Source organism: Panthera onca, chromosome B2 (genome assembly GCF_046562875.1).
Source record: "Panthera onca isolate mPanOnc1 chromosome B2, mPanOnc1 haplotype 2, whole genome shotgun sequence".
NCBI lineage: Eukaryota > Metazoa > Chordata > Mammalia > Carnivora > Felidae > Panthera > Panthera onca.
In genome coordinates, this window is record NC_138343.1 from 80,491,231 (window position 1) to 80,517,913 (window position 26,683).

Genomic DNA, 26,683 nt, shown 5'->3' on the forward strand with positions numbered 1-26,683 from the left:
TGGTATGAAGCAAACAGCAAATCAATTACCCTGATGTATGTTTACATTGATACTGATTTTGCAGTAGATCATTTTTCGTGGAGTTTGTGACTTGATTACATGTCCATATCGAAAAATGCTCACTGTATGACCCTGTAAGAAACAAGATCTGTGACACTCGAACATCCTAATAATACCTCTATGTCTTATTTCAATAGACTTAAGCGAGCCAAAAAGTTTTAACAGAATGTAATAATTCTTGTCAATAAACATGAACAGTACCCAGTTAAGAAAATGGTCATTTATTTGTTCCTACTGCCACCACTGAAAGCAGGAAAAGCATGTGGTTAACCCATTTTCAGTCATCCTTAGGTCTGAGAAGGATAAGTTCAAACAGAGGAAACTGATGTACTGAAGTTAACTCATTCTACTCTGCAATTTATCCTGACCAACTCCTGGGCCTCTGTGAGCTGCCCGTAATCAAGGATGTTTGGCTGAATTCTGCTAGCTGTCAAGGTTTACTAAGCTGAACCAGTTAATGAGTGATGGCTAGTTTTCATTCCAAGACTTCACATCATCCATGAAGCAATTAAGCCTGTACCTCATGGTCTCCCACAGGAGTTGCAAAGTTGCCTTAGTCTCCTGAGAAACTAAATTCAGTGTATTTGGAGGGGGAAAAAAAACCTATTTAATCATGAGAGGTGTCAGAAAACGCCTTCCCTCAGTGTCTGTGTTAGGAGAGGAATGTTGCCAATTTCTTTTTTTCCCCCTCCATGTTACTTGTATAGCTATTGCTTCTTTTTTTACCTGTCTTTTTGAAATTATAAAGGGCTCCTATGAGTTGTTTATATGAAGCCAAGTACCCTGACCCACAGGCAAGGTATTTCTGGAACTGCTGAAACAGCAAGCAAGATAATGATATCATTTTAGCAAGTGCCAGGCAAAAAAGCTCTGATTAACCACTGAAACATGCTCAGTGGAGATATTTGTAAATAGAACGAATGTCACTTTAACATATCCTCTGTATCCGGGCTCCCCCCTTCCTGGTATGCTGTTATTGTGAGTATTTCCTCTTTTGATTCCTGCATATAAGGAAGGTTGTTTGATGTAAGGGAGTAAAAATCTTTTCTGGAAAAAAAAAAAAAGGTGAGTGTTTGCAGAGATAATGGAAAGATTCTGAACCTCATCCAATATTCATGTGCAATCTTACTACTTTGCATAACCTCCCTCCCTCCATCTGCCTCTTCGTATTCCCTCGCTACTACTTAGCCAGCCCGGGCTTTCTCTTCTGATGCTCATTCTCCACAAGAAACAGAAGAGGCATGAAGAAGGGCAGGCTTCTGGGGTAAAGTGGAAGGACCAGATGAGGTTTTCTAAAGCGGATGGTTTTAGGGATGCTAAAACAACTCTTCCTAACACACAGGGTGAACCCCAGCCCAGAGAGCACATCTATCCGCTGGGAGGTGGGGACTGGTCTCTGTCACTCCTTAGAAACCCCTTCAGATTCCATCTGCTTCCAAGGTGCTTCAAGAAGCATCATCTTAAACTTGAAGGAATATGGACTCAAGCAGTTGTTTATGGTGTGGCTGAGGGGGTGGCAAACAGAGTTGGTGATATTTACAAGTGACCTCAATCCTTTCACAATGCCTCTTTTCCTAAGTGTGCATGAATATAAACACCCAGAGAATTAGTGGGTGTGTTAGATCTGTGGTTGGTGGCACTATAGGGTGAACTCTTCGGAGATGGAAGGAGTTAAGAGTATCCAATTAGCTACCAGAAGCTGAATGTCAGCTGGTGTGAATGGTATGTAACTAGGCAGTTTTCCAAAACCCACGCCGTGGCTGCATATCAGGAAGACTGCTATAAACAAATGTGCATGTGTGCATGGAGCCTGATAAGTCAATGAGGAAAGACAGACATGGAACAACAACCCAGCCCGAGGAAATATGCAGAACCGGGTGAGTTTCTACTTTAGGTGAACAATAGCTGTTTCGGAAACAGGTCTGGATGGGCTGTGAACAGTTAGATTGGTCCTCTGACTTTTTATACATTAAATGACTGTTTCAGGGCATCAGAAGCTGGAGTCTCAACTTTCAAATTATACTCAATCACAGCACTGCTAAAATTAGGTTTTAGAAAATATTTAATAGAAAACATGCAAAGATATGGTAAGTGAAAATAGCACAAAGCAAAACTGTACACATAGATTCTGTTATGGAAAATATATAGATACATTTTAAAAGATACATCAAAAATGCCACTAAAATATAACACTGGATAGTCTACTCTAGGTGATAGGATTATATGTGATTTTTGTTTTTTCTTTATACTTCACTTTCTACTTTTTCTAAATGAACTTGCATTAGTTACAGAAACTAATAGAAAAACACAAGTTATTTAATTGAAAAAAAATATCTCATGAATGAATTGACATGGATAATTCATGAATGGGTTACCTAGGTTGGGGAGTGGCTGCAAAGGTACAAAATAGAACCATCCTTAAGGCTTAAATATTAACATGAATTTGTCTTCATGTACACACCCATTAGTATCTTCTGTCTTACATTTAAACTCTTAGAGAGCAAAGGCTGTATCTAATTCTGTGCAGTGTTTGGCTTAATTAAAAATGCAGATAGAAAATAATTTTTATGATAATTATACAAATGCACGTGGTTCTTATTCACTCTGGTAGCCAGCTTGGAAAATTCCTTACTGTCACTGATGCCTGGACAGGAACGCAGAATAAGAACATACATCCTTTCTCCAAATTTAAAACCTCTTAAAAAAACGACTTTTTATGCAGCATGTACATTCATAGGGAAGACTGGCCTCTACTATATTTAAAGTGGAGAGAGAAACAGTACTGGAATTTTCTCTGTTCAAGCCCACTTCAGTGTTACATAATGGATGTAATCCTCAGGATTAGAGTTTGATTTCAATATTAACTCAACTACTGTACTCAGCACTGACTCAGCCCCTGGAATTAATATAAAATAGAGACGCAAAAAAGTTTTTCCACTTAAGAAACAAAACCAAACCCAAACAGAACTAAGTCAAACCACTTGTATAACACTGGAGCCATAAACAATGAAGAAGCGTCCATTGACAGTGTTTTCTAGACCCCTCAAATCCTTTCCTAATGATTCCCCCAAAATATAAGCAAGGTTACTGTAACATCTGAAGTCACTCTCAAGATAGACCTTGCTATCTAAAAATAGTAGCTTCTTATTTCTTTAGTGTAGTAGCTGCAAGAAGATACAAAGGACTGCCAGTATTCGGAGTTGATATTCTTACTAGAAATTTAAAATACAGTGTATCAAATGTGGCCCAAATGAGTCAGTTCCTTTCAAGGTTATCATGAAATAGACAAGCAGGCAAATGTGAAATCCCAGGTGTTTATTAACTTGAAACAGAAAAGTCACTTTTGAGAACTCTGCATCACCCCTCCCTCATTCCCATCACAATGGCTACCATTTGTCAACTTTTCACCAGATGCTTAATGTTACATTTATATGGTCATGATCTTCAAAGAACCTCCAGGAGGTAGGTGTTTTCATCAGTATTGTAGAGATGATGGGTTTAGGAAGAGGCTAGGGAGGTTGTCCAAGATCTCACAGCTCCTCTGTAGCAGAGCTGAGATTTGAACCCAGGTGATGATGCCCAGGGTACTAACTCTTAACCACTAAGGACATGTTGACTTCAGGGAGCTAATGAAGTCAGAAATCAAAAGTAAGACATAAATATAATTGCATCACTTTTAATTTGAGCCTGCTGCATATACATAGTTGGTCTTCCCCTATATTAGGCACGATGTCTTATTAAAATGATTACAAATTCTGCCAACAAAAGTCTCCTGAGGGAAAAACTAAGATCATTCACTGAAGTAATAACTCATGTCTCTTATTAAGAACATGGCAAAACTGAGGCTTGGGTGTGGTCACCTGAGAGATCTGGAGGAAATCTAGAGGCAAAATTTACCGAATTTTCTATTGCACAATACAATCTGCCTGTGGAAAGCACCCCCTAAACGGAAGTATCTGTCAAAGTAAAAATAAACCCGGTTAACAGCATCTGAAAAATATATTGTGAGTGGGATTCATATTTCTTTCATTTGCTATGGTACATGCACATATTTAGTTTTTTGGTCTTATTTAAACACACACACACACACACACACACACACACACACACACACACACACACACAACTCTTCAACCCAATCTACAAAACTCTGACAAGGACTACTATCCATTTTGTAGGAATTAAGTAGAGGCCAGCTGAATAATGCTTCGGACAGTCTCTTCTTCGTGATTTCCTCCTGCAACTCACAGGTCATAAGGAGGCCAGGCCCACTGAGGTCTCAGGTTTGCATGAAAGAAATAGTTTGTTCACATAAAGACTGTTCATTCTACCCAAAGTCATAAAAGGCAGACTGACAGATTACTTGGAATGCTTACTTATCAGTTTGTGCTGAGAAACAGAACTTCCCAGAAGAATGTGATATTGGGGCAAGTTTATTATTATTACTTAATTAAAACATTTAATGAGAGCCTACCAGGGGTCAGAATCTGACCTAGCCACTTTCACATTAGTGATTTCATTTAACCCTTATGACAAACCTTTGAAGTACCTTTGTGTACATGTTCAAGCTGAGGAGGCTGTAGCCTGGAGAGACTCAGGGCCTCAGCCAAGGTCATAGAGAGGACCAGTGGAGTTTCTGGCAGAGCCCAGTCCTCAATGCTGAGGTCAGGAGTCTCTGCGGAAAAGTTAAGTCCAGAAGAGCTGGCAAGGGACCTAGTGATCCTAGGTTGATTTCACCAAACCTATGGACTTAAAATGTATTGGCAATACATAGTGGCCAATTGGTCTGCAACAATCAGGGACATCTCTACAATTTTCAGGTCCCCCAACTTCTTTTGGTGGCTGCCACACAGACCCAAAGCTAAGGGTGTGCTTCTGATATTAACATGTTATAATCTCCAAAATGTTAAGTTTAGTTAACATTATCTACATTTATTTTGATTTGTGTCGATGGGATATGAAAAAATGAGTAGACAGGCCGTGGGCTTGTCTCAGTGTGGATTACCTTCTGGGAATTTTACACATAGTTAATCTCAGCCATTTTTATATTGATGTTTGAGAGTTTCAGTTTCAAGTGAGGATATTTTCTGCCACTGTTCCTTGAAATTCAAATTTTGAGGGTGTTCATTATTTGGTACCTGGGCACTAATATATTTACATCTATTAAAAATACATACATAAATATACATTGTAGAAAACTATGTGCCATACTGTGTACTCATTCATGACTAAAACAGGCACTGATACTTTGTAAACCTATCCTAATAAACTCAAAGAATATAGTAAATATTTTATATTTTTTTCTGTTCTATTGAAAAATTTGATAGTTACTTCATACTACCAATCCAGCCCAGACAACTCTAAAAAGTGATTTATACTCATGAAAGTTTCAGGTTAAATAGCTATAATCAGAATTGGTGGTCCTAAAATGAAAAAAAAAAAAAAAAAAAAAGGCACTAAAAGGAGCCTCTCTGAGTATGCTTTTAGCATTAATTAACAAATAAATAAAATAAAATTAGCTTCCAAAATAAAATCAGCCTTGCTGTGAACATCTGGCCTCCTTTTGACTTTGAATTGCAGGCCTGGCCCAGAAAATAAATCTTAGTGTGATTGTTCGTAGCAACTTTGAAGACAAACAATATTACTGTGGCCTACCATTATTATTCTCTTTTTAAAAAGTTTCCAAAGAAAACACAGCTAAACTTTAAACAGAAGTTGAGAGAGTAAATGGTTGCCACACAAACACACATAGACATTCATGTTAACGAGTGAAATGCAAATTTTTAAAATCCACCAACAGAAAAAAAAAATGAAATACAATTTCTGGAGAGAAGTAATGTAGGTAAACATCACTAATTTTTTGAAAGGCGTATCTAAGCATCCAAGAAATGCTGTTTTTATTTGCTTTAAAGGAACTGGAATTTTCTGGAGAGAACAGCGTGTTGTTTCAATACAGTGAATGCATGAGTCACATTCAAAAGTGGACTTCCTTTAGATTCAAACTGAACAGCTGGACAGGGATGCTCTTTAATTCTTTCTCTTCCCCACCAAAGGAGGAGGTGCTAGAGTGCTTTTCTTACTCTCCCCTCTGTTTATTCGCTGAGCAATAGGGCTCTTGCTTTAGGCGGGTGAATCTGCTGAGCCATGACACATGAGAAGGCTCTCTGGGAGGACAACGTGCTTACACTGAAGGTGGGACCACAAAAGAACCGAAGCAGGAGCAACTGTATGGCATCATACTTCTGGGCCTCTGCTTCCTCACTGTGGGAATCACTCTAGTAACTCTGCACATCCTTTGGGCATAACAATTTCAACTGAGATTCCAAATAACAAGGTGCTATTTCATTTATTTTTATTTTTTAAACGTGTATTTATTTTTGAGAGAGCATGTGTGCACACACTCGCATGGGGGAGAGGGAAAGAGGGGGAGGGACAGAGAGAGAGAGGACAGAGGCTCGCTTGGGGGGGGAGGGGGAAGCACAGAGAGAGAGGGGGACAGAGGATCTGAAGTGGGCTCTGTGCTTACAGCAGAAAGCCCAACGCAACGTGGGCTCCAACTCAGGAACAGTGAGATCATGACCAGAGCCAAATTCAGACGCTCGCTCAACTGACTGAGCCACCCATGTGCTCTAAAAAAGGTGCTATTTTATATGATTCTCTAAACTACCACTGCAGATGACTACAAAAAAATGTTCATTCAACACTGTAACTCACTTCTAACTAATCGACTATTCTGCTAATAACAGAATTCTGTCAGCATCCACAAACATTTATTGAACATTTACAATGCACAGAACGTTCATCTTAGAGAATAGAGAAGCAGGAGTCTACAATAAAAACACTCCAAGTTTCCCTTACATGTCATATTGTAGATAGACAGAATACAGATTTTCTCATCCAAACTGTCCACGATAGCCTGTGCACAATAAAATTTATAGAAAACCAGAATGCTACAGTCCCTATAGACTTCAGAGATAATCTGGCCTATAGATTTCTTTGTGTGCTGAGGCCCTGGAGGATATGATGTAATAATAAGCTATGAACCATTCTCTCCAGAAAAATGTATATGCATGCCAAATATGGGACTCAATTTTTAGCATTTTACAGACACCCAACTTCTGGTCCACTCCCACTGCTTCCTCATACATACCTGTTTCAAACAGGTGATATGACTTGGCCACAGTCACACAGCAGAAACTCTGAACAGCATAAATGGCATGAAACTGAAAATGATATAGACACCCCTCAAAACTCTAAATCACCCTTTTCATCAGAAGTCAGGCTTATCATGTTGCTAGGAAAGGTGAAAAGGTGAAATGTTTTCAGAGGAATACACCTTTCTTTTATCTTAGGGTTCTAGCTGAGCTTGTCACTAGAAAATAGGCAGCTTTTCTTTATCTTGCCCTCAGGCCAGGCCCACCCTTGGTTCAAGGCTGCCTTTTTCTGTGTTTGCCTCTGCAAATCAATAAAACCTGCATAACGTGGCACATTCAGAGAGGGAGCAACTGTGAGAGCATGAATTAGAAACTAGTTTTCAGGAACCTAACTTGAGTTCTAAAGAACTCTGTTAGTCACATAATGGATGTTTAAGAAGTATTCTGAATCATATATAGACTGCTCATTTATTTAGGAAGTGGTAGTCTACTAACTAAAGTGTTAGCAAGTTCTAGAGACCTGCTTTAATGATTAGATGGAGCTAATCTCTAACTACTACATTAGTTTGTTCACATGCAAATGGCTTTTTTTCCAAAACTAAAACATTCATTCTGGGATGCTGCATTTTACTTTTAGCTTAGCAAATTCATCTAATATTGTTCAAATTCAATTCAACAAATATTCTCCTACAAGGCTGTGTGACAGAATGAAAAGGTGCCTGTGTTTTGGAGTCAGTAAGATCTGAATTCAGAAACTGGATCTTCTATACCTAGACGTGTAATATTGGTCTCGTTACTTAAAGACCTGAGTTCCTCCATCTGCAAAGTGGGAATAATATCAAGTTTTGCAAATTGGCTGTGAAAATTAGCAATAATATAGTCTATTATAACAAATTAAAATAATGATTAGTTGTCAAAAATCTGCAAAGGATACACTTCATCCTAGACCCTTCTCCAAAATCTGAATTTACAATGTCTAAATGAGTGAGGATTTAATTCATTCTTAAAATGACTCCAATACTTGATGTAGTTTATTTTGGCATATTAAAAAGCATTACCACTAAAAATTAAAAGGTCATCATTCAAGTGATTACCTTTACTAAAGTACCACTGTCATGTTTTTTGACCAAAAGGAAATCTATAGTACCACTTATGGGTTTATTTAAGTCTTTAGATAACATCGGTGTTTTAAAGTACCAGAACAATAAAACAGTAAAAGAATGGTTTCTTGACATGGAACTTCATGACTAAAAGCCTACATTAAATATTATGCTTCAGCGGTTTTAATGTGTTTTCACACTACCTACCAAGTTTTCAGACTGCATTCTACTTATCCTTTTCAAATTGCTATCAGTATCTTTTTCGTGGGAAATTTCTTACAAATTACTTTGAGAAGCCAAAAATTTACAGTGGAAATTTTTTTCCTGAGTCCTTTTTTAGAAGAAACCTATTCAACAGGCAAATCTAAATAATTTTTAGCAGTTCTAAATGTAGAGAATTCATGACTTCTTACTGTAATTGAAAAGGAACATACAAAGCAATTACTTAGTCACTTATAAAACCCACGTTCAACTTTTGAAATAATGACTAACCTGATAGGAGAGACAAGACTTTTATAATTAAATACTAAAGTCTAGCCATTTGAGATTGGTACAGCAGGTTATATAACTGTCCTCTGCACTCACAATATCCTTTTTTCCCCTTCTTGGATGCATATCATTTTTCAGTAATAATAGAACATGTAACAAAAAAAAAAGTTACTGTAATGTAGGAAATCATTCTAACCACAAGTTAAATTTTTGGCTGAGAGTAAAACCTCATTAATTTGGATTTCACTAGTTTCATAAGGAAAAGAAGGTGCCCATTAATACTGTAAATAAAATTCACTGAAGAATATATTAGATTCTTATGAAAACAAAACAGCAAGCCTTAGGCACTCATTTATTTGGACCATTAATTGAAAAGCATTCATAGCCATGGCAGAATGGAATTTTCAAACCTGGATACTCTTGAAACCTCTTTCAGTGCCCTATGATGGTCATGCTCAAGAGCACTGGAAGAAATGGGACATAGACGACATCTTTTCCTAGAATGATGGGATGGCTCATGTGCACACACCTGTGCCTGGAGCCACTTAGCCCAGTCACTACTCAGCCACGGACCCCAAGCCCCCAGCATTCAGGTGGGGTCATGTGACTCGTTCTCATCAACGGAATATGAAGAGAAAAGCACCAAGTCACTTCAAGGCTATGGCGATTAAAAAGTGAATGCTCCTTCTTTGTGCTTTCTCTTCCACCAGCTAGATGCAGACAATCAAAAGCCTCCGTAGATGACATTATGGGTTGAATTGTGCCCTCCACCTCACATTCATATGTTGAAGTCCTAACCACCAGAAAGTGCCCTTATTCAAAAATAGGATCATTATAGGTGTAAGTAGTTAAGATGAGGTCATACTGGAATAGGGTGAGCCCTAATTCAATATGGCCGGTGTCCTTATAAAAAGGGGAAATTTGGACACGGCAGGAATAGAGGGAAGATGGTACAAAGGGACACAGGGAGAAGACAGCCATCTGCAAGCCAGGGAAACAGGCCTGGAATAGATCCTTCCCTCTCAGCCCTCAGAAAGAACCAGTCCTCAACTTCGATCTTGGACTTCTAGCCTCCAGAACTGTGAGACAATAAATTTCTGTTATCTAAGGCACCCAGCTACAGCATTCTAGAAACCTAATACAGATGGTAAGGCTGGAGGATGGAAGGAGTCTGAGTTCAGGATTCCTGAATAATTGCTGAATAAAAGCAATGCACTGACCATAAGGACCTACACTGGATTGATACTTTAGTAAGAAAGCAAACTTTCATGGTGTCAAACCATGAATTTTGAGGGCTTATTCATTATAACATCTAAATTACCTGATATAATATTTAACTAAGTAATTTAACTTGCAAGTAATTTTTAAAGTTATTTTACATGAAAAAAAAAACCCACCATGGACATATCACACAGAATATAAAATCCATGTAAATTTTTAGGATAAAAAGGAACTTCAAAAAAATTGTGAGTTTACAGGAAGATATTTTGGGGTAATTTCCCCAAATCCTCCCCAGGGTACAAATGTACTCTCCTCTGCCAGTAGAAGTAGAATTGCCTCAAGAATTTTAAATAAATCACAATGTCAAGGTTGCTATACATAGTGTAAATGATGTTATAATTCACTTAATTTTTTTTTTTTTTTAATAAATTCAGAGGGGCATTTCTTCCAAGTGGCCCAAGTGTATAGAGTTTTACTTGGGAACCAAGGACAAGAATGAGGGCTCAGTTTTTTCCAGAGTTCTCAATTAATATTATTTGTAATCAATCTGAAGAGAAGTCCCTATGTAACCAAGACCTTTTGTCCTCAAATACAGACAAAAAATGTACTTCCTTTATGATAAGGTAACTAACATGGCAAAGTACATCATTTTCCATTTTTTGATTATGTTTTTTTTTCTTGTGTGATGAAAAAGTAAAAGGATATCTTACCTAAGACAGAGTTTTAATTCAAAATGCCTCAAAAGCTGAGCTGGCAGCTGGATTCTTGTGTTTACAGAAAAGCTAGGATGATTCAGCCTGAGCTCAGAGCTCAATTTAGATCACAGCATCTGGATTCAAAACACATGTGAGCTGTGGCAGCAGGTTTCCAGGTCATGACTGATCCAAGACAGAGACCTGTGACCATTCACCAGAATAACTCCAAATGGAAAAAAGTGCCTGAGGGAGAGAGAAACCTCAGGGGTGTTTGGAAGGCCTGGCCATAGTCAGCCCCCTCCAAATTGCCCAGTAACATAAGCATTTCCTGCAGCTGACAGGTGCTGGGGAGGCCAAGGTAAGGCAGTGGGGGGATGACACTGAACAGTCCCCGAGTCTGCTTTGTCACGGTCAGAAAACATCTCTCACAAATGACTTCTTTCCTGAAGCAGCTATTGTTCAGATTAAACCATGGGAATCTGGTCAATGGAAAACCTTAGAGAGCATACACTTCCTGCTAAGATCTGTGCTTAACTTTGCTTTGTTTCAAAGAGAAAAACTGGGGTAGGGAAAGGAAAAGGAATATTTTAATAGCTTTTTTTTTTCTTGGTGAGAAGAAATCATAGCCACAGCCAACTATAATGTAGGCTACACACTGAAATCTAAGAGGGAAAATATAGTAGCACAAAATCTTCCCAGCCTAATTTTATCTCCATCAGAATTCACCTCGCTCCTTCTTTAATTTTCCTTGGATGTGATATATCCAGAACACTGGTGGTTTTGCAGCTATGGGTTTTATGTGCAAGAAAAACTACTTCCCCTGCTGCTTTTCCTCACCTTCCCCCTCCGAGGTCTCTCTTTCTCTCTCTCCTTCTTGTCTCTTTGTTGTGAATGTCAGGGCTGTCAGTGTCACAGTCTGACATGATTAGTGTTTCTGACACTACACCAAGAAGCAGACGGAGAGCAAGGAGAGCGGGCGGAGGGGACAAGAGTTAGGATGCACGGCCATTTAAAGCCAAAGGGAAAAAAAGAAGCCCAACCTCCTTTTCTCTGAGGTTCGCTGATTACAGGGCAACTTATAAATCACCCTGGATTTTTCTCATTTATCCAATTAGTCCGTGTTCCTGCTCTTGTGGAGATTCCCTAAGGTGTGGATCCATTCTGTGAGATCAAAGTCGGTGGCTCCAATAACAGAGAAGACAGAATTCGTGATTCAGCAGATTCTAAGGCTGTGAAGTATAACAATCGGCACACTTTGGGAAGATAGCACCAGTCCATTTCGAGTATCGATTCACTGCACTTTGTCACTCTAATGATGTTATCTCATTAAAAGAGATAAATGCTCCACTGTTCTTCCCGGAGCATCTGCTTCTTACTCTCCTCTCTTTTTCAACAGCATGGCTCTCAGCAGCAGCACATTAAAATCAAATTGAAATCCAATGCAAGGCTTGGCGACAGAGCTGCTTACCGAGGCTTCTTTTTAATTGCTTTTTCTTACTCTCGCCCCCTTCCTGCTCTCCCCTCCCCAACAACTATCATCCATAGAAACAAGCAATGTAAAGAGAAATAGATGTAGAAAGTAACCATAATAGGAAGCCATTTATTGAATGCCTATTATATGGAGCCTCCACCACGTCAACATTTAACTTCTCTGACCATGACCTTCCAAGGTAAGTAGAGCAATCCCCAGTGTGCAAGAGAAGAAATGGAATTTGATGGTAACGTACGTGCCCAAGATTACATAGGTAATGGGAGGCTGAGCCACAATTTGAACAAGCGTCCATCCAATGCAAATACTTCTTTTTTTAATCCCCATTTTCATTCATGGAACAAATAAGTAAATATAATTGCAACTTGATTAGAATAGGTAAAAAAAAAATGTAAAAAAGATGGTGGCAATTATTCTTCAGTCTGCTAATACCCAGGAACATAATGCCACAGGCAGTGCAATAGTTTTGTTTCAACAGATTTCTTATTAAATAAAAAAGGTAGCAATTTTCCATAATGAATGTTTTATACATTATTCCTTTGTGTATCAGGCCTCTAAAGTACACACTATTAAAGTCTATTAAAGTCTGTATTTAGCAGCATTACTAATGTGCCTTTGGGGAAATTATTACAATGAACCAGCATCCGTCTTTCACAAAATTTCAATTGTTAATATTCCTCTTCTGATCTTCAATACACACATCTATTTTTAGCTATAATCAGACCCCATCCAAAATGCCATAATCCCAGCCTAGAGCTGTCACAACAAATTGTTTATGGATTTCAGAAAAAACAAAAGATGCAGATATTGCTAACTTCAACCTTTGTTTTCCTGCAAAACTCACTGCAGTGATTCTATTGTCCTAATTAACAGGTGCTCCTTGATCACTGTGACATGTGATGACACTTTATCTCTCTGGCTAGGGCTGGGTATCTTAATCAAGTGCTTATATTTATATCTAATGGAGACTAGCCTCTCAGGATAATGCCATTTTGTGAAAATCTGAGGGTGGTAAGAAGTTACAAAACTATTCCATAAAAAAAGGACAATCAAATAAATAACCTAGAAGAACATATAAGCTGTGATTAGTAAAATCTAATTTTTTTCATTAAAAGCTAAACATTGCCATTTATGAGAGACTAGAAGTACGTCTTCTGAACACTAACTGAGGAATGTCTGCAAAATAATGTAGTTTTATATACTCTAAACAGGCATCTCTCCTTCTCTAGCGCATTTATTAATTTTATCACCCATTATGTGGTTTTTAAGAATGAAGCCAATGGTGCACATATATTCAAAAGCACAATGTTCTCTGGAAAAATCTTATAGAAAAAAATGTCAGGCTTATGTTATAGAGACAAAAGACAAAAAAGGGAATTGGAAAGAATACGAGCAAAGAGCTACGTGCTGTAAGACCACTGTATGACAAAAAAAAAAAAAAAAAAACAGAGAGGGGAAAAAAGGACAATTTGAAGTATTAGGTACTGAAATTAATAAGCTGGGTTGGAAGTAACCTCTCAGTTATGCATTTCGCCTTATACACAGCAATACCATTGTTTGAGATGAGATGTTCTCAACATCGGGCAACTCAACTTGCTTGTTAATATTCTAAAGATGGACAAGCCACAGATTAAGTACCTAAATAGTTATGGTTCCAATCACCAATTAACTAAATAGGATGTAACTTAATTGTACCCATTAAGACCTACTAATTGAGAGAAAAAGGGCAGGGTTGAGGACTTGGAAGACAGATTCACAAAGGTCAGAATTCACTGGCCTCTTTGTTACAGGAACCTGGCCACCAACAGCATCAAAGAGAGAGGTCCCAGCACACATCACATGTCCAAAGAACCTGTCTAATTATGCTGTGGGCTTGTGTGGGCTTAGTTCACTATGGTGATGCAGAACGAGAACCCACCAGTTCTGTCAACATTTAATTAAAGCTCCACATGAAGGCTGGCATGGGGCAGTTCGTCAATTAAGAGTGCAAAAACTTGTAATAATCAAGAAAATCCTAGGCGCTATTCCTTAAATCTTCAAGAAATAGGGATGAACAAGATCCCAAAACCAACAATCACAATGTGTGTGAAGTGCCACTGAAGAAAACAAGGTGAAATTGAATAGCCTCTTTCCTTCAGGTGAAACCTATTTTATGGTCAGTAACTATGGCCACATTTCAATGGGCTTATCATGGTTCAAAACTAGTCCTCTCAGATTTGAAATTATATTACAGTCATGTCAAAACATATCTCTTCTCCTGCTGTGGGGCCATTATGATCTTAAACCAGAAGTCCAGCCTTTCCACTCCAAAGCCTTAATTTGCCTCCTACCTGTTCAGATGCTCCTTCATCTTTTCTGACATGACTGGGAGCTGTTAAGTCAGGCCACTGACACCTCCACCCTCAAGTCAAGGTACTGTCATGTCCACGTGAATCCTGCAGTGGGTGAGCGTGGCCTTAGGGCTGGCGCTGACTTCCAGAGGCACCAGAGCATTATTCATCTGGTGCTCAAATTTTCTGGACAGAAAAGTTCAGATTCCCAATGTATACCCTGGACCATGAAGACTGCTTCTCAGAGAATGGGCCACGAACGCTGTTCCACCATGAGCTCCTCTGAAATTCAGAGGTGGGCTGCACACCTAGGAGACCAACTGAAATGTGCTTCTATTAAGGAGAAAGGAGGCGAGGCCTTGGTACTGACATAAAAACGTCAATGTTGCTTCCATGGTGGAAATGACTGTATCCAGAGATCATTCTACGTGTAACAGGAAGCATTTCTCAAATAGCATGTATGTTTTATCTGTATTTACATGCACAAACAAACAATATACATGCAAATATTTTAACAACAAATAAGCATAAGCATATTCAGTTCATTCTTTTACATTTGTCTTACTTCCTACTTCATATCCAATCGACTATCCACTACATTATATTGAAGTTTGCACTCCCATACCTCTAAGAAGGGAATTATATTCCTGTTTTCTTCCTAAAAATTCACTGAATCTGCCAGTGTGATGCACATGAAAGAGAACAGAGGTCCAATTTCATCATTTCTATACACCCCACATTTAGCAGAATTTGACTTACATGTAACACAGGTGCTACACTGGCCTTATGCCAACAATGTTCCATTTAGCCTCACCAACTCTATAAAGCCTTTTTTTTTTTTTTAAATAAGGACTAAGGACATTTTCTCCTTAAAGATGTAGAAGGTGAGAACAGATGTGCTATAATGTCCAGGGCACTTACTGCTCACAGTCCAGGGTCCAGCTTCTTAGAATAAGAACTACCAAGGGGCACCTGAGTGGCTCAGTCAGTTGAGCATCCAACTTTGGCTCAGGTCATGATTTCATGGTTTGTGAGTTTGAGCCCCACATTGGTCCTGCTGCTGGCAGCCTGTCAGCACAGAGCCTGCTTCAGATCCTCTGTCCCCCTCTCTCTGCCCTTCCCTCAATTGTGCTCTCCCAAAAAATAAATAAAAAATATTTTGAAAAAAGAACAAAAACTGCCAAATACAGGACATAGGCACAGTCTAGCTTACTGGGTCTCAAACTCCTATCTCAGGATATGCTTAAAAATTACTGCAGACTTTAAGGAACTTCTGTTTATGTCAGTTATTTCTATCAATGTTCACCTTATTAAAAATGAAAACTGCGATATTTGGAACATGAAAACACAAGCATACATCTCAACAGCCACCACAGGGATGAATGTCATTGCATGCCATGTAGCCTCTTGAGAAACTGTACTGAATGTATACTCAAGAGACTGGAAAGGCCAAAAAAAAAAAAAAAAAGTCTTAATATTATTATGAAAGTAGTTTTGACCTTGCAGGTGGCTGTGAATGGGCTCCCCAGGCGTTCCCAAACCATAGTTTGAGAACCACTGGTCTAAACTTGTATACATCAGCAAAGTCTTTTGAAGAGCTGGATGAAGAAATGACGCATAATGAGTAAGATGATGTAATGCCATTTAAAAGTTTTGAGTCACTGAATCAAAGGACAATATCTTTTTCTAGAGCATTTCTCTTTTTACTATTGCCCCCAAACCATTAGCACATTAAAAAGCTCCTTTCTGGTAATACGTCAAATAGAATCATTCCCAAGTTCAAACCTCTGTTTTTCCCAAGGGCTCTCTCTTTTTTTCTTTTCATCTGTCACTAAATACTTTCATCCATTCATACCTCAAATGCAAAACAACTAAAGTGGTATTTCCTTTAAAATCCTTGCTTTTTTTCCTGACTTATAATCATATATACAACTACTTATGGTGGGAAAGTTGAAAATACAGAAAAATATTTTTAAAAATAAAAACAAATACATACCATGTACCCACCCTCTGAGAAAACCATTGCCAACTTTCTGGGCAATATCCTTTCAGCCTTTTTATCATGAATATTTAAAAATATAATGAAGTTTGGGGCACCTGGGGCGGTTCAGTCAACTGAGCATTTGACTTCGGCTCAGGTCATGATCTCACAGTCCATGAGTTCAAGCCCCACGTCGGGCTCTGTGCTGAGAGCTCAGAGCCTGGAACCTGCTTTGGATTCTGTGTTTCCTCTATGCCCCTCCCCCATACTCACTCTCTCTCTCTCTCTCTCAAACATAAATAAACATCAAATTTTTTTAATATAGTGAAGTTCATATCTTAAATATAACTTAATGTCTTTTTATATATTATTTTTAGTATGAAAGAAAGTACATTGCAAAAGAAATTTAGAACATACAAGCAAAAAGAAGATAATGCTCTTAATATTGTGATGTATCTGCAACTTTCTTTTCTGTGGGCAGACATGTATGTTTTTTAAAAATGAAATAATGAGGGGTGCCTGGGTGGCTCAGTCGGTTAAGCATCTGACTCTCGGTTTTGGCTCAGGTCATGATCTCATGGTTTGTGAGTTCAAGCTCTGCATCAAGCTTTGCGCTGACAGGGCAGAGCCTGCTTGGGATTCTCTCTCTGTCCCTCTCTCTCTCTCTGCCCCTCCCCTGCTCTCTTTCTCTATCTCTCTCTCAAAAGTAAATAAATAAACATAAATAAATAATGAGATAATAATAAAACTATACATATTGTTATATAACCTGCCTTCTCCACAGTTTATTTAAAACATGCTTTTATGTCATTAAATATTCCTTCATCCCTCCCTGGTATTTTTATTGTATGGCTGTACCACAGTTGTTACTTTTATAGTTACTATTATCATAATATGTGATGAATATCTTAGCTCAAATTTTGCACACATCCATGGCAATGGTCTTTGGGTAACTGTTATAGAAATGGAATTTCTAAGCCAAAAGGTGTGTATATTTTTGAGGCTTTGATACACATTGTCTAAATTCCCTTGAGAAATATGTTCTTTCACTGTGTCTGGACAGCCCGAGAGTCTCATTCCTACTTTCACTGAGTACATTTTACAAATCCTCATCAATGTGTAGGTAGAAAATGCTACTTCATTGCTTTAGTTTGCATCTCTTTGATAACTGTTGAGGTTGAGCATTTCCTTATGTTATTTTTTGATTATATTTTTTCATTTATTGGTTTTTATCTTTCTGTTCTTTGCCCCTTTTCTAGCAGAGTACTCATCTTTATCTTAACTAATTTGTAAGAACTCTTACTAAATTAGCTAATTTAACTCTCTGCCGTACATGTTGTAAAGATTGCTCTGGCATGTCTTTTGTCTTTAGGGTAATTCAGAATGCCTTGTGGTGGAAAGAAATTTTGAGGCTATAGTCAAATACATTCTCTTCCTTTATAATTTCTACCACTAGAAATTAATAAGGCCTTCTTTATTCCAGGGAGGAATAACTTAATTTTTATTTGCATTTTCTTCCCTGTCCCTAGTTTCAGACGTGTGCAATATTTCTTCAAAGTCTTCCACAAAGGGGACTTGGCCATTGCATGCAGCAAAACAAGGGTGGAGATGCACTCAATATAGATGGGCCATTTGGTGATACCACCAAGAGTGTCCTAGAGAGGGGAAGAGAAAATCTTCTATGTTTATTAGTCACCAATTCCTTATATCACATCCAGTAGCTCTGTCAACTTGCTCAAGTGAAAGAAGTTTAAAATGGAAAAAGTTTTAATGTTAGGTGTGTGTTGAAACGTTAAAACCTCCGAAGTAAGATGACTCTCCTTACTTTGGGCAGAACAGAAGCTCTGGATGGCAAAGACCTTTGTTTTGTTCACTGATGTCTTACAAGCACAGTGCGTGGTACACAATACACACTTGGTAAGGGTGTGTTGGGGGAGCTGATGTTTAATCAAGAGTCATGTGTATGCCAGGTGGAGAGCCAGGAGTGATGAGTTCTGAATTTCACTGCTTCGTATTAAGGAGGTGCCAAGAAAGAAAAACTTTAAACGAAGGCAGAAACTCAATTTCAGTTTTACTCTTTAGTTGACTGTAGAGATATTGATCTGAGTGTAAAGGTGAAACTGCCTCAAACTTGGCACAGTAAAATATTCAGAGAAAAAATTCTGTTGGGTAGATATTAAGCAAAACAATAGCATCCACCCACCAAGAGAGATAAGAGATACTACTCAACTTCATTTGATGCTATGGCATTTGTCCAAGCAATAGCAATCAGATCTGGCTTTATTTGAACATGAGAAGGAAGAAACAGTTCTCAAGAAGATTCATTTTCACTGTGTGTGTGTGTGGGGGGGGGGCATTCTGTATAATAACGGAAAAATCGATTAATTTTCAATCAGATGGAGTGTCCTCATAAATTCAAGGCAGACAACAGCATGTGATACGCCTTCATGAAAATGACGACCATGAGGGAAAGAGTTTAAAATTGTAATTCCAAGGTTGCTGCTAGGAAGAGATATCTTTCAAGAGCAGAACACTGTTTCCTGTTAGTGTGGTTTTGGGAACTAACATAGTGGTATGTACTGAATGTACATCATTCTGCCCAGTTTGCCTCTACAAAATCCCATCTTGTCTAACTTGCCTCCCATTTGGCTATGATTTTTTAAGTAACACACTAAAATTCTTTCTTTACAGCATGATGATATGTAAATAACATAGTCCTTCTTACTAGCAAAAATTTGTATTATAAAAGCTATATTTATACATATTAACTAGAGAATGCCTGAGAAAGTAGAGAGGATAGAAACCTCTGACAAAATTTAAAGTTAAATCCTTATTACAAAGTTTTGGGTCAATATAAAGATTGGAAAGTCAGCTCTTACAAAAAGATCTATGGAGAATATGGAACTTGGAAAGATGGGTCTTCAAGATTGGATGAGAGCTAGGGAGAGTGAGTGGCCTGGGAAAACTTGTGCACCCATAATTCCTCTAACATGTTAGGCTAGAACCTGAAGCCCAAAATGTACAACCATTAAAGCCTTAAAAAGGTGAATAAATGTGGGGGTATCCACTATCTACTCTGTATTAATCTTATTAGGATGCACCAGTGTGCTAGCTGTCTGAGGGCTGGAAGTGTACCCCTTCCTGGCGTGTCCCCAGACTCTGCTACACATAGACGTTCAAGAATATGAGTAATGATGGCCCTACCTGGTGGACAGCAGTTCACTATCAGGTTAGCCTGATTATATTAGGCAGACAAAGGGTTAATTCATTTGACCAATGGCCATGGGGGCAATTCCTATTGTTTTCTAGAGAGATCATCTCTAAATAACCCCAAAGAGAGATAGATGTCAATGCCTCACTGTGATCAGAACTGCCCTGTCACTTCACAGCAATTACACTGGAGCCTAGAATATTCTGTCATGCTGCATCCTGACACCTCCCCAGTTAAAGTGTCCCGTAAGCTAGCAGGGGTTTGGGAAGGAAAAAGAGTTATTAGAGTGTATGTCCAAGTAAGTGGAAAGTGCACAATTAAAATGTCTCCAACTTTCTAGGAACAAACCTACCTAGAAAATCAATCACACCCACAAAAATATTTCCAGCATTCTAACTTACATATCCTAATTGATGAGATGATTGTCTGGTTTTACTTACACTGAGAAGATCTATTTCCTCCCCAGAGGGTAATCTATTCTTTGTCTTATGCCAAGAAACCCATAAGAAAAATGCTGACCTATGAAGGTTACACATCATGCTTAATCACTACTTTAAATTAAAATAACATAAAATAAAGCATTCATTGGGCCACTTAGACGGAACGTAACTTCCCAAAAGCAACAGACACACCTACTGAGACACTTGAAATGTCTGAGGAGTCTGGTTCCCAGCTGTGTATCAAGAGCCAAACCATGACATCAGGCCTTGAGCTGCTCTGGAGAAACTCAGGGCAGGGCCATCATAGCAAGCTGTGCCTGCCAATCAGAGATTTCCCAAGAGTTGTCTTAGCATTTCAGTATACCAAACTCTAACTAATAGAAGCCAAGGTTTGCAAAGACCACAGTGATGAATCCCCTCTCTTCCCCACTCTCCAGTCGTGACCTTGGGGTGGAATACCTGCTACTTTCCAGTGTTCCAAGAGCTCTCTTCTCAAAAACTGCTTAAAGGTAAGTATTTAAGCCAATGGGGGCGGGGGGTGGGGGGTGGGGGGTGGTGGGTGGAAGGTTTCCTTCTCTTAGGCTTAACTCAGCCAAATGAAAATCCCTGAAAAACAATTGCTTATTATTTTCTGGTCTCTTCTAGTAGGGTTATGCAGCCACCCTGAGAAGACTAAACAAATGGCCATGAGAAAAATTACCGCTGCAAAGGGTTCTTAGTAAAAGAATCTCAACAAACAAAATGGGCTTTCTCCATAATACCTTTTGAAGGCCACTGTCTAAAAGCGCTGTCCAACTCCATCACAACCCATAGCTAATGTGATAAATTAACCTCTTCTTGTAGACCTCTGGAAATGTCTCTCCCTTGTTTTGGATCCTTCAGTGGCTCTCAGAATTGGACACTTAACCTCCTTCTCTGGACTCATATCTACCATCTTCCACCACTGCAGTGGTTCTCAACCAGGGGTATTTGTGTCCCCCAAGGGATGGACACTGGCCAATGCCAATGTGTGGGTTTTTTTGGTTGTCACAACTCAAGTGGGAGAAAGGGGATGCTACTGAATATCCTTCAATGTGGAAGACAGCCTCTCACTATAAAGAATTACCCAGTCCAAATGTTAACAGTGTTGAGGTTAACAGTGTTGAGGAGAAATCCTGCTGTACCAAGCTCTTTGTTCTCTAAACACACCAGACTTTCTCATATGCTTCTGTGCCTAAACATAGCCTGTTTCCTTTACCTGGAATGCCCTGCCCTACTTCTGTGTCTAAGAAATGACCATTTATCAATCAAGATCTGACTCAAAATGTCACCTCCTCTATGCTGTCCCTTCCATATCTCCCAAGGTTGGATGTTTCTTCTGTGCTTCCAGAGTTTCTGGTACATATTTAATTAAAACCACTAGCCACACTCCCCCCAAGCCTGTCACCTGCTGCAGGCAAAACCCAAGCCCCATTCATTGTTCATCCCTCAGTGCCCATCTGGTAATCACTTGCTACTTGCCGAGTCAAACAAGGAATAAATGGAAATGTTGTAGATACACCTAAGACTCTCTTGCAGAAATGTCTAAGGGACAACAGTGTCCCCAGCATCAAAAACAACAACAGTAAATATTTGTCAAATGCTTATAATGTAGATAGGTACTATATTAAGTTAATATGGTGCACATATTAATTCATTTCATCCTTCTGACAACCCTACAAGGTAGGTACTATTATCATCAGCATTTTACAGATGGGCAGATGGGGAAATTGAGGCACAGAGAAATTAAGCCCCTTGTCCAAGACCATCAAAGCTAGTATCTGGAAGGGCTGATATTTAAACCCAGGTAGTCTGGCTCCAGAGCCTCAATCTTCCAACATTCATGCCAAGGCAGTTATATTAGCAACCAATATTTCAGTCAACCAGAAGCCTCTGACAAACACAGTGACATATCCGTAAGACTATACAACCACAGCATGGCTGCCACCTCCTGTGACCCTGCCTATAAACACCACTTGCTGGGGTCACACAAGTCTCCAACCTCTGGAATATCTGTGGCAGGAGAAGCAACCTCCTCACACCATGGGAAGACATTACATACCCAGAAAAATCAGGGTACTGTAAAGAAGACACAAGGCTGATTCCCAAAAATATCTCTTACCTTGTTCATGTTGCAGGGACTGGAGCAAGGGCTCAGACATGTCACAGTGCGAGGCAGCTCTGGAAGATTCTCCTCGTTGCTGTAGACCTCACTTCCCGAAGCAGACAGCTGCACTGCAAACACAAAGAGGAAATCCATCAGCTGGCTCTCAGGAAGACACAGAGCAGTTCTGTGTCCAGTGGAACTTTCTGCCATGATGGCAATGCTCCATGCCTGTACTGTCCACTATGGTAACCATTAGCCACATGTGGCTAGTGAGCATTTAAAGTGTGGCTAGTGCAGCCAAGGGCTGAATTTTAAATCTTATGGGAGTTTAATTAAATTTAAATGTAAATAGCTACCTGTGGTTAGTGACTACCATATTGGACAGCACAGGTCAGAGAATCAAATTCTAGATTCTAGAGAATCAAATCAAAAGTCTTAAGGTCACAGATATTGGACATGCCAGTGGCCAAGGAAAAGCTGGGTATTATATGCTCAGAGTAACTGCAGATACACAGAAACAAGAACATTCATTCAACTACTATTTTCTCAGTACTTACTAGGTGCAGGGTACTGAGGATATAGTGATCAATAAGCCAGAGAGGTCAGTTATTTAAGAGTTTCTAGCTCAGGCATGTGCTTCCTTGGGAGGAGAAAGGATCTAGCATGTAAGCAGCACTTACTTTGTGCCAGACCTCAATGCCTTCCCTGCTGCCTACAAGGAATAAAGGAACAGACAAGCATTTGCTGAAGACTGGTTGTACCACGGTCAGGGCTTAATAGATAGGACCTTCCACAGAGCCCCTACCATAAGGGATTCCAGGAGGTCAGTTTCCCATGGGCCAAATGAACCAGATGATTTAACATCCCCTCAAATGGAATAAGGGTCCCTGTTTTTATCCATGCTATTGGTTATTTAGGGAGGTTTTTTGATTCACTTGAATTACATTTTAGAGTAAAACAGTTATTGTACTGCTCCAGGGTTCTTACTTTATCAAATATTAAGGAAAAATAAGAAAGAACATATCTTCAACCCCTTAATTAGACCTGTAGCCTTTTCTTTGAAAGATGTTTATGGGTGAATTTGATAGGAGAACAAACATTGTTAGGTTCCTTGTAATCACCTTATTTCTGTGTTGCTTTTTCCTGGTTGCATCTGGGAAGTGTTTATGTATCTGAACCTTTCCATAAAGACTAGAATTACAGGTTTAAAGGCAACTGCAGGGCTTTAAAATACATTTTATTTTTATTTTTTAATTTTTTAGGTTTATTTCTTTATTTTGAGAGAGAGACAGACAGAGAGAGAGAGAGAGAGCAAGCAGAGGAGGGGCAGAGAGAGAGGGAGAGAGACAGAATCCCAAGCAGACTCTGCACTGTCAGCACAGAGCCAGATGCAGGGCTCGAACTCACAAACCATGAGATCATGACCTGAAGTGAAATCAAAAGTAGGAGGCTCAAACCACTGAGGCACCCAGGTGACCCCAATTTTTAATAATAATACAGTAACAATATAGAAAGTGTTCAATAGGAAAAGAAACAGAAGTCATAATCCCACTAATCATAATCACCTTCAGTTCTTAGCACTCAGCCTTTGTCTATTGGAGAATGACATGAGGCCCTGGTGTGTCTGCTGAATCGAGGACACAGAGAAGTCCAAGGCTATATTTCCTAAGTGAACATCTTTCACCATTAAGAAAATGGCTTTGTAATCTGTATTTTCAAAAGATAAACTCCTACTCCACACACATTACTATTCTGTGAACATGATATTATTAAATTCCTTTACAAATCAGAAGATAGGGAGAGGAAATTACAAATCACTCCTTGACTGTTTGAGACATAGGGATTCCAAAGAAAATACCACATTCAGTCATAGCAATAACATATTTTAACAATGATGTACAACATGGAGAGACCCTGGAATTCTGACTTTATAGCCTAAAGACATCCAAACACCCCTGTATGTACCTGACGCCTGGGTAATTGATGCCTCAAAGTCAAGAAAATTCAGTATCTAATTCTAACCAATCTTATAATGAAAGAAAATTATGCATATAACTTTTACTCTTTGAGTTTCCAGAAGCAGATACTAATAAATTTATTTTTTTTTAATGTTTACTTATTTTTGAGAGAGAGAGACAGAGTGCAAGTGGGGAAGGACCACAGAGAGAAGGAGACACAGAATCTGAAACAGGCTCCAGGCTCTGAGCTGTCAGCATGGAGCAGACGCAGGGCTCAAACCCATGAACCGTGAGATCAAGACCTGAGCTGAAGTCAGATGCTTAACCGATTAAGCCACCCAGGTGTCCCTTCTGTTTTATTAAAAAAAATTTTTTTTAATGTTTATTTATTTTAAGAGAGAGAAAGAGAGATGGAGAGAGTGCTCAATGAACATGAGTCGGGGAGAGGCAGAGAGAGAGGGAGAGAGAGAACCCCAAGCAGTCTCTGCACTGTCAGTGCAGAGCCCAACATGGGGCTTGATCTCTCGAACCATGAGATCACGACCTGAGCCGAAATCAAGAGTCTTGGATGCTTAGCCAACTGAGCCACTCAGGCACCCCACATTTCTGTTTTAAAGTAGAGCTCTACACATGCTGTTTCCTTTTTAATAAATGTAATTCAGTACCTTTAAAAACTATATAGCCTAGCACGTAACTGGGAAACTTTTCCAAACGCCTTGCACAGATGTCTGATGTCACAATTCCATTCAAATGTACACATTGGTATCAACACAGGAAAGGTGGGCACAAGAAGATAATAGCAAACAGACAAGAATTCTTGAACACAATTTCCCCAAGGAAATTCCACCCAGCTCCAATCATGCCACAATCCCCTCTCCCTCAGAGCTTGGGTATATAGTCTGCACTAAAGCAATTACGGATTCTCCCCTGTGACCCCACCACCCCAAGTGTTCTTATGTCATTTTCATGTATATTGGTTCTACAACAAAGTCAAAATAAAAACTCTTTGAGGGAAATATTAGTCACATAGAAAGTTCTTAATAAATATTATGAATAGACTTTTTTCCTTGCTCTCACTCACAGAGCCTAGGATGATGTGGACTCTTAATGGAGAATCTTAAACACAATGTTGATAATCACTGCAGACTGCCTTTGGGTTTTTTTTTTTTTTTTTTAAGGAAAATCTTTTAATGTCCAGGATTGCAAATATTTTAGGAAAACATTGCTAAGAATATCTTACAGCTATATAGTGCTCAAAACTGTACAATGCGCTTTTATATTAATACTCTCAGTTAGTACTGATATTGATCTGAGTGGTAGTTTTTTAAATGATGAAACCAGATTCAGAGAAGAAAAAGAATTCTTCTTAGTCATGCTGTTACAGGCAGTAGACTCTGGCTAGAAGTGACTTCATTTCAAGATACTACAGAATTAAAACACATACAAAGCCCACAAATAAAATAAACCTCTCCTAATAACACACACACACACACACACACACACACACACACACACCCCACCACCACCACCACCACCACCACCACCACCACCACCACCACCACCAGAAAACACCTCAGCAAACAGATAACAGTTTTAGAAATTGGGTCAGTTCACTTCTGGCCAGCAACCAAAAAGACCGGCCTTGTTCTATCAAGTACTTTAAATCTTCTTTGAAACAGAGAGAACCTGGTTGTTCTGCAGCCAATTCCATTTAGAAGCTTAGAGAAATCCACAGCTTAAAAAAGGAGAGTGAATCTTAAATATAAAGCATTAGGGGAAAAGATACCCGTGTTACCATGATGGAATTAAGGGAGTTTTCTTCTTTATTCTATTTTTCAATGTTTCTTTTTAATCATCCTCGAAGTTGGATTCCCGTGATACTAAACAAAAGGCAAGTACAGATACCTTCAAAGGATGCCTGGAGAACGTCGATCCCAGAAGCCAACGTGGGACTTCCACTCTGTTGATCCTAACAAAGTTGGCTGAATGGGCAACAAAGCCTGTGGTCAACCTTAGGCTTCGGAAAGGTTAATGAAATGTAATTCATCTTTCCAGGTGGGTAGGAGTGTGAGTAAGCAGAAAAGTAGAGACAGGGTAAGAAGAAGAGATCAAAGAGAGAATGAGCAGAAAAGGTGAAGGCTACAAAGAGAGAAGAAAACGAAAGGACAGGTAAGCAAACAAAGACACCTAGAGACAGGATCAGTGATGCAGCCTCTCACCAAGCGCCCCTCACCATCCAGGCCCTCACTAACAGAAGGGACGGAGAGGTTCAGGCTCCTGGTGACAGCACCACATCCTCTGGCTTCTCTGGGTGTCAGCAAGTGGGGCTGGAGTCAAGTAAAGACCGGGCTTACCTGTTTCTCCACTATTTATTTACCACCAGCCTCCACCTACCACAGAGAAAAGTCTATTTTCCCTGGATCACTGATA

At 39.2% G+C, this 26,683-nt stretch overlaps 1 protein-coding gene and 1 long non-coding RNA gene across 6 annotated transcripts in view; one reads left to right on the plus strand and one right to left on the minus strand.

Annotated features, from left to right (window-relative positions):
- BACH2 (BACH transcriptional regulator 2) overlaps positions 1-26,683 on the minus strand; it is a 354,491-nt gene that overhangs the window by 235,905 nt on the left and 91,903 nt on the right. For 4 of the 5 annotated variants that reach the window (XM_060616182.3, XM_060616184.3, XM_060616187.3 and 1 more), the window contains one exon: positions 22,311-22,423. In XM_060616182.3, the coding sequence (XP_060472165.1) occupies positions 22,311-22,319 (9 nt within the window). In that variant the 5' untranslated portion in view covers positions 22,320-22,423. The remainder of the gene's footprint in view (positions 1-22,310; positions 22,424-26,683) is intronic. The other variant, XM_060616186.3, reaches the window with a different exon arrangement.
- Positions 1,666-20,917, plus strand: LOC132667382 (uncharacterized). The gene is made up of 3 exons (XR_009605107.3): positions 1,666-1,937; positions 20,608-20,679; positions 20,816-20,917. It is a non-coding gene; the product is annotated as an uncharacterized LOC132667382 (long non-coding RNA).